This window comes from Aptenodytes forsteri, unplaced genomic scaffold (assembly GCF_000699145.1).
Source record: "Aptenodytes forsteri isolate BGI_AS27 unplaced genomic scaffold, ASM69914v1 Scaffold518, whole genome shotgun sequence".
In the NCBI taxonomy this organism is placed as follows: Eukaryota; Metazoa; Chordata; class Aves; order Sphenisciformes; family Spheniscidae; genus Aptenodytes; species Aptenodytes forsteri.
The window spans coordinates 621,670-630,452 of NW_008795773.1; the positions used below are offsets into that span (position 1 = coordinate 621,670).

Consider the following 8,783-nt stretch of genomic DNA (forward strand, 5'->3'; position numbering starts at 1 on the left):
CCCCCGCTCCCGGCAGGAGCACGGAGGCCCCCGGAGCCGCTCCAGTGCCCACCTCGACATGCAAAACCAACAGTCGCATCCCCTCCGGTTTGGATATCCAAACGGTCCAGCCCAAATGCACACCTCTCCTCGCCCTCCCCCTCCAGGGACACCCTGTGCCCTCACTGGCACGCAGAAAGAGCTTACTCGAGCCTTGACGTCCCTCACGAGGTCCAGGTAGGGCATCCCTGGCTTCACCATCAGCATGTCCGCTCCCTCACGCACGTCCCGGTCCTGTGAGGGGAACACGCGCGTGACCCCGGCAGCTCAGGGTAGAATTAACGTTTTCCAGCAAGTCCACAGTTGGTTTTCCCCAGAAGTTTTGACCCAGTGGTTGGTTTTCCCAGGAGGGATCACGGGAGGGTTTGGTGAGCCCCTAACAGCCACAGGAGCCCACAGATGGGCTGCGATGGGGGAGAACCGATGCTCCCCTCACCAGATGCACAGTGCCTGGGGAAAGCCGGTGGCTGCGTGTCCCTGGACCCGACACCCCGAGCCGCGGCAGGGCACGGGGTCACCAACTCCTCGGCTCCCAGCACACAGTCCTTGGGCCCATGCTGGGGACCAGCTCTCCGGCAGGCTGATGGGCATCGCATTTCTCTCACTTGAGAGGGAAGAGCCTCGGCCATTTTGGCTGGCATGCCTCCTACTGCCTTCTGCCTCCAACACCCCTGGGCTTGCTCTTCCCCAAACCCATGACCCTTGGTGCCGCCCTGGGCAGCCCGACCCTGGCTCACTCACCACAGCGCGCATCGCCAGGCCCCTGGCGCCTGGGGGCAGCTGGTAGCATCGCCTGTCGCCGAAGGCGGGCTTGGATAGCGCAGCGTCCCTGGTGACGGGCAAGGCAGAGGGCAGGGGATGAGGACCAGCACCGCTCCCCGTGCCTTTCACCTCGTACAGCTTCAGAAACGTGAGGACAGACTAAGACAAGTGCCTGAGCCACCAGGGCCAGGAAAGGGGGGGGCTCTCCCGACCTGCCTCAGTGCCCCAGGATCGCTCTGGGAGGCCCTGGGAGCCATGCTTCAACACCCGCTGCCCTCCCCATGCCCAGAGTCTGGGGTAAAATCATGTCAGATGTTTTCCTTTTGCTCTTTTCCGAGGCAGGTCCCTCAGGGATGCCCCATCAGGGTCAGGCCTTTCTTGGGACGAGGTCTACTAGTTGACTGAGCTGAAGCTTGTCCCTAAAGCCACCCTTTGGGGCAACACCGGCTCCTGTGACTCCCCTCCTCACTGCTCCTGGCAGCTGCAGGCAGCTCCCTCTCTGCCTGCCTTGCCACCAGCACCCAGGACGAGCGGGTGAAGGGGTGGGATGGAAGATCACCCAAGGTTATCTTCCCACCAGCCAGCCTCTCCTGGGCAAGGTATGTTTGTCTCCCTTTTGCACCGGGAAGTAGGAGGAGAGCGCTCCAAAGCGACCAGCATGGCCCCAGCTGTGGCCCAGGCTCTGGCCGAGCCCCGTTCCCAAATAACTATCTGGGGACGCACCTCCCGGCCAGCCCAGCGCTGGCTGGGGACACTCCCGGCTGAGGGACAGACCCACCTGAAGGGACCGTAGAAGCACGAAGCAAACTTGGCGCTGTAGCTCATCACTGAGACCTGCAGAGGAGAGCGGAGCTGTGAGGGCCAGAAGCACAGTGCTGCATCCCCACGCCGGGGCAGTAGCGATTCCCTCCCACAGCTGTTTTATACTCTGCCCCACATCCTCCTTCCCCTGCCAGAGGCCTGGCACCCTCGCTGTCCCTGTGTCTGGCCAAGGACATTCCCTTCCTGTGTGCACCGGGGCAGGGAAATGCCTGTGGCATGTCCTGGGCAAGGTGGGGGTTTGCTTCTCCCACCGCTTGCCCAGGACCTGTTGTGGTGCAGCCTCCCCATGGACGTCGCTCCTGCCTTTGGCACACACAGATCCCGAGCTCACCTTGTTGCCCAAGTCATTGGAGATCAGCGCCTTCTTCATGGCCGCGATGCGCCCATCCATCATATCTGAGGGGGCAACGATGTGGCAGCCTGCAGGGAAAGAGCAGAGATGCCGAGAAGTGCCCGAGGCTGTGACTCTGCCTCAGGAGGAGGTGACCCCAGGGCCTGAGGGGCCCCGGGTGCCTGCAGCCCTGCCGGGGCCAGCGCGTGGAGGGCTGGGGGAGCCTCCCCCGCCTCGGAGCAAAAGCTCTCCCAGTTGGAGCCAGGCCCAGTTTGCTTTTGGGCCTGCTGAAAGCGAGAGGGGGCCAGTCTGCGAGAGTCAAACTTGGGCACCGCTGCCGGGAGACTCCTCACCTGCTTTGGCATAGGCCAGCGCCACTTCGGCCAGCCGCTGGCAGCTGATCTCGTTCTGGATGGTGCCGTCTTCACGCAGGATGCCTAGGAGACAAACCTGGGGTTAGGCGAGGGGCCGGATGGCCGGTTGCCTCAATCCCTAGGGTGGGAGCGTGGCTCTCGCTACACAGATGCTCAGAGCATCAGCGGGGAACACGTTAAGGGAGCTGGATAAGGACCAGGGGACCAACAACGCAGCCCTCCAGGGACCGGACACAACACGTGGGTGCTCCAGGGGAGAGAAGACAGAGATGGGGTACACAGACGGGCACTCAGACAGATTCAGATGGCCAGGGAGTGGGTGCCTTAACCACCCGTGCCTCCCAGCCTGCTCTCAAAACCTAGGAGAGGTCCCTCAGGCTCAACTGCACCAGTACGGGGAAGCCAAGTCTTGGCGCAGGTCCCGGCAGCACCCAGAGCTCCTCAGCAGAAAACGGCAAACCCCCAGAGACTCCCAGTCCTGGGAAGGTGCCCGAAGAGCAGCCCGGGACCCCAGGCTGTGCGCTCACCGCAGTGCCCGTGGGAGGTGTAAGGGCACAAGCAGACATCGCAGGCTATGAGCAGCTCTGGGAAGGTGGAGCGGATCCTCTTGATTCCCTGGATGGCAGGCGTGTCCTCCGCATCAGCGGCGGAGCCTCTCTCGTCCTGTGAGAAGATAAATGCCTCAGCACACAGAGCCAAGGGCTTCCCACCGGCTCCTCCGTGGCAGCAGTTCTGCCCAGGAAATGTTTTCTGAACCGTGAGACCCTGTAACGCAGAGCGGTGTGACCACCAACGATGGAAAAGGGCTATGGAGTAGTGCCTCTGAGCAGGGAGTGCAGGTCGCAGGGCCACCTGCAAGAGCTCTGGGAGCTTTTTGGGTATCATTACAGTCTCCCATCCCCATCCTGCTCTGCTGAGCGGGGTGCAAGCACGCCCAGAGACCCTGAACTGCTCCTGTTTGATCAGGAGACCCCCCCTGGCCCCACACTGCTCTCCCACACCCCTGTGGCTACCCCAAGCCCCCTGCCACCACCACCCACGCTGACCTTGTGGACCCTGCTGGGCACCCCGAAGATGAGCACACACTTCAGACCATCTTCGACGAGGGGACGCAGCATCCCCTCCAGCTTGTTGACTCCGTACCTGAGAAGAGCAAAGTGAAGGGGGCTGCCAGGCACCCAGACCTGCTCTGTGGGGCAAGCTGGTCTGTGAGCGATCCAGCATCCACAAGCATCCATGCCAAGCAGCGGCTGGAGGCATGGGGGAGGTGTTGCCTGAACATTGGGAGGAACAATCCAGGACCTTATCGGGGCCTACAGGAGCATTATCTACCCGGCATGGACACTCTTTGCTCTGAAAGGACAAGCATGCCCTGCCCTTGGATCCCTTATCTCGGCTTCCCGGTTGCAGATCCAGCCCGCCTCCCCACAGGACCATCCCCCTGGGGCCTTTCTGACCACAGCCCTGCTAACGGAGCGGCAGATGAAGATGGGAGCTGCCAGTCCAGCAAGATCTAATGCAGGACCGGAGCCCGTGTCCTTGCACAGGTTTTCTAGCTGCTGCTGGAAAGCCCATTCGCTTCCAACTTCCCTGTGTGCCCAGCCCACGCAGCGTGCCAGTGCTCTGGGACATCGCGAGACCCTGGCGCTGTCCCTGCCAGTGCTGGTACTTCCCCAGCATCCCCAGTACGATTCCCTCCACTTCCACGGTGGACGAATGCTCCTGCCCTGCCTGATGCTGGGGGATCCCCAAGGCAGGGACCACAGAAGGTTGGAAGCGTCACCCCTGGCCCATGCTCATCTCAGGCCATACATCAACCTGCTCAGGCACGGGGCACGGCAGCGACTGGCACGCAGCTTGGAGGGGCTGGGTCCTTACCTGGCTTGTCCAGGGAGGCTGGGGATCGGCTCCACTGCATCAGGGCTGTCACTGCAGGAGGTGGATGGGACAGAGACATGAGGACTTGGCATGAGAAGGAAGCCCCTACCCCAGGCTTGTCCACAGGGAATCTTCTGGGGAGTCTGAACCTATCTAAGAGTTCAGGGAGCACCTAAGCCAGTCAACCTGAGCTTGGTCCATCCCTAACCCAGAGAGCCAGGGCTCACTCACGTGACAAAAATGGGGTAGATGAGGTTGGAGGCATCGAAGGTGGTTGCTGTACACTGCCAGGAGCGTAGCACAGGGTGGAAGTAGCCGCTGTGAAGAATGGAGTCCCCAGTACGATTCCCTCCACTTCCACAGTGGACGAATGCTCCCGCCCTGCCTGATGCTGGGGGATCCCCAAGGCAGGGACCACAGAAGGAACGCGTCACCCGGGCCCATGCTCATCTCAGGCCATACATCAACCTGCTCAGGCACGGGGCACGGCAGCGACTGGCACGCAGCTTGGAGGGGCTGGGTCCTTACCTGGCTTGTCCAGGGAGGCTGGGGATCGGCTCCACTGCATCAGGGCTGTCACTGCAGGAGGTGGATGGGACAGAGACATGAGGACTTGGCATGAGAAGGAAGCCCCTACCCCAGGCTTGTCCATCAGGCCATACATCAACCTGCTCAGGCACGGGGCACGGCAGCGACTGGCACGCAGCTTGGAGGGGCTGGGTCCTTACCTGGCTTGTCCAGGGAGGCTGGGGATCGGCTCCACTGCATCAGGGCTGTCACTGCAGGAGGTGGATGGGACAGAGACATGAGGACTTGGCATGAGAAGGAAGCCCCTACCCCAGGCTTGTCCACAGGGAATCTTTTGGGGAGTCTGAACCTATCTAAGAGCTCAGGGAGCACCTAAGCCAGTCAACCTGAGCTTGGTCCATCCCTAACCCAGAGAGCCAGGGCTCACTCACGTGACAAAAATGGGGTAGATGAGGTTGGAGGCATCGAAGGTGGTTGCTGTACACTGCCAGGAGCGTAGCACAGGGTGGAAGTAGCCGCTGTGAAGAATGGAGTCTGCCTGCATCTTCACTAGGAGGCTGTGGAAGGAGACTCTGAAACACCAACAGAAACCGGCAGGCTGGTTAGCGGCGGTGTCCTGGCAAGCCAGGGCTATTGGTGCATGCAAGGAGGGGGATGAGATCCAGACAGCCGCTGCAGGACCGTCCTTGTCCTGCTCCAGGCACACGTGGGGAGCGTGAGCTGCAGCCCAGCCAGCTTCGGCCCCACTCTCCCGGGGGCTGCCCCGCGCCGGGTGGGTGTTGCAGGACCCCGCATCAGCAGTCACAGCACAGCACTTCCCGTAAACAGGGATGGCGCCGACTCCTCCCCACAAAACGTCCCAATTCTGCGTGTGAAACCGCCAATTTACAGCCACCAGCGTCCTCCCGCAGCAGAACCACATTCACATGGTTCAACACTACCACCCTCGTCAGGCTCCGTCTGTTTTAGCTTGCGTAGCTGTAACAAGTTTTCTAATGATGAGATGGTCATTGCTTAATTCATTTTAGTTTTGCTTAACGCTGTATAATTGTGTGATACAGCTTTTGCACACAGAGTAGTAAAAAGCTGCTCTGCGTAGCACGGAGTATTTGTGGCCACAGTCTGAAGGTGCAGTTACAGAAGAGTACGGGCACTGGATGAGAGAGAGGTGCAGGATCATCCTGAAGACACCAGGACCACGAACCCCGCAGTCACACAACTCCAGAGGCCGCTTACTGCTGGATAAAGAAAACTTGGGAGTTGGGCAAAACTGATTTCAGGGGTAACGAAGAGCAATGACTCAATATACAGAAATCAAGTGTTAGCTATGTTATTGTTGAAACTTTTTCTTTAGCAATATTTTCTTCTTGTGTAACAGTTAGATCTAGTAATAATTCTGCGATTAGACCATTAAGATTTAAATTTCCACTAGCACTAAATTCTCACCAATGTGTGGTTGGTGAGAGTGCGACGGAAGGGGCCGGGGGAAGGTGGCTGCCCCGGGATGAGGCATTTGGCTGCAGCACAGAAGAGAGCAGCTGTTACGGCCGGGACGCCCGGGAAGCCACAGCCTGAACAACAGACTGTTTGTACAGAGCTGCTTCAAGGATTTGTGCTGGCTGTGTGCACAGGGCTGCATCCCACAAACATCCCCGCGCAGAGGAGCCGGGGGTGCCCCGGGAAACAAACAGCAAAGTCCCTGCTGGAGACCACAGATTTTGTTTCAAGAGCTGAAACCGGAGGGAGGCGGGTGGGAGGAGAGCTGGAGACGGGCTTCTGAAAGAGCAAGCGGGATTCCTCCGCTGGCTCCCCCGGGCAGGGCAGGGCTTCCCACGGGAGACAGAGCGGACACGAGGATGGGACCTGTCTCAGGGGAGCGGCCCCGCAGTCCCCAGTCCCGTCCTAGGAGGGATTCCCCAGCAATAAACCTCGCTGCCCCCGGCTCTCTCCGGAGAGCAGACACGGCTCACTTAGCATCCCAGGATGCAGTCCAGGGGAGAAAGTTTTACACCAGCACCCGTGACAGCAGTCAGCAACGGAGCTGGGCAGGAGATGGCTCCATTCTTCTGGAAAACCTTTAATTTGTGGTGTTCACCTATTTTACACACGCAAGACCCTTCAGATATTCTAATGCTGAGCCAAATCCTCAGTCGGTATCAGGCCACCCCAGCGCATAGGGCACTTGTAATATAGGGGCATCGCGCTCAGTCCAGGGCTTGAACTGAGGCTCTCGTTCCCCTAGCAATCACCTCTGCTTGGGGATGGGGGAAAAGGCACCTCTCAATTACTTACAGGCTTACACATATAAAAGCACTGTGTAAAAAAATCGGATGGTGCTTGCGGGGGACGCAGACCAGCTGACGGGCACGCTGGCAGTGTCACGGCATCACTTTGCAAGTAATTTTTAGCACTGGAAAGGTGCCGCTCCAGTCCTTACTCGCAGGGAAGGGGTCAGCCCTCGGGTGAGCTGGAGTCGGCAGCCCCAGTGCAGCGGCTGGGCTGCTCAGGCAGGGCTCCAGGCAGGGCTCCAGGCAGGCAGCAATCGAGAACAAAGGGCTCAGTGAGCAAAACTCACCTCGAGAATCCAAAAAATGCTTTAAACAGCTAATCCCACAGGAGGAAGGGGAGGGGGGACACGGGGTGGGACCAGAGGCACCTGACTGTAGGGGACAGATAGAGGCCACAGCTCCAGAAACTGCCCTCTCCGGGAAAGGAGGAGACGGGCACCTGGCAGAATTGCAGAGCGGAGATAACAGCCAGGACGGGTGGGCCCCGGCGGAGCGCCCGTCTGCTGCGAGGCCAGGGGAGCCGGGGTGCCCCTTACGAGCCCCGCATGCAGGAGAAGCTGCTGCCGGCTGCAGGCTCCCCTTGCCCACGCAGGGCACCCCGTCGGACGAGGGCACCGGCATCTTACAGCCGCAGAGCTGCCGCGCGCCCCACAGCTGCCTGACAGCCAGGGAAGGGCAGGAGGGATGCAGAGCAAGGACTGCAAGACGATAAGGGACGTTGCACCACATACGCTACGCCCTCGAACAGGGCTGTTTCCCCCGAGATCCCCTTAGGGCTCCCAGCAGAGCACACGTGCCTCTTTCCCCGACATGAATGGCCCAAATCTGTCTTTCTAAAGCAATTTGCTTCATGCACACCAGTAAGGAGGAGTTTAAGAAGAGCCCTGCAGCTCCCTCCCGAGCAAACGGCTCCGCAGCAGAGTGGTTTCACCTTTGCTCCTTCACACTGGGACTGCTCGAGGACCAGCCCAAACCCGCAGCACCTGAACCCGTGCCTTCGCCCAGCCCGGGGGCCCACCGCAGTGACCCCGGGTGCCTCGCTGTAGTCGAGGAAAGAGAAGCAACCGCAAAACGAGAGCACTGTGCACACGCCACCCCCCCCCGTTTGCACTAGCACAAATGGAACAAACTTAGCGGACGGGCTGAAGCCAGACCCGACGCACACCAAGGGTGAGCTGCGAAGCTCTGCTCCAGCTGCCGACAGCACCGCCGGGCTGGCAGCTGCCCGTTCTCCGCCGAGACACGAGGAAGTTGCCTTTTGGGATACAGAAACGCAGGCGGCCTCGTCCTTCGCTGCACGACTGTCTACCTGAAACCCTGGAGACACGCGAGCTCCTGAAATCCCAGGTGGGAGCGGGGACGGACCGGAGCTTACTAGGAAAGCGGAGCTCCCCAGGGAGACAACGGAGCTGTGGGTTAATTAACAGTCGCTAACAAAGGTCAAGACGCTAATGAAGATTTCCTTTTCCAGGTGAGATCTGGAAACGGGGATGCTCGGGGATGCTCGGGGTGTGTGTCTGTAATTACACCGCAGGATGAACGGTGGCTCCGGACCGCCGCCAGCCCGCAGCATCGCACGCCGCTCGGTGCTCTCCCCACGTTTGCCACGGTAACCGCCGGTTACCGAGCCAAAAACGGGCTGCCCCTTGCTGTGACCTTACACCAGGGCTGCCCTTGCTGCCTGCACACAAGCGCTGCCTCCTTGCCCGGCCGGGCCCTGCCCCCGGAGTCGTCCCGGTCTACGGCCTCCGAGCAGCCCTG

The 8,783-nt window shown here is 60.3% G+C and overlaps 1 protein-coding gene across 1 annotated transcript in view; it reads right to left on the reverse strand.

The window, feature by feature from the left end:
• Positions 1-8,010, reverse strand: part of ALAD (aminolevulinate dehydratase) — a 9,706-nt gene extending 1,696 nt beyond the window's left edge. The window contains exons 1-9 of the mRNA XM_009283632.2: positions 5,166-8,010; positions 4,935-4,985; positions 3,375-3,471; positions 2,856-2,991; positions 2,308-2,391; positions 1,955-2,043; positions 1,580-1,635; positions 781-868; positions 187-273 (exon numbers count right to left, since the gene is read on the reverse strand). Coding sequence (XP_009281907.1) covers positions 187-273; positions 781-868; positions 1,580-1,635; positions 1,955-2,043; positions 2,308-2,391; positions 2,856-2,991; positions 3,375-3,471; positions 4,935-4,985; positions 5,166-5,656 — 1,179 coding nt within the window. The 5' untranslated portion in view covers positions 5,657-8,010. The remainder of the gene's footprint in view (positions 1-186; positions 274-780; positions 869-1,579; positions 1,636-1,954; positions 2,044-2,307; positions 2,392-2,855; positions 2,992-3,374; positions 3,472-4,934; positions 4,986-5,165) is intronic.
• Positions 8,011-8,783: the final 773 nt, after the last annotated feature.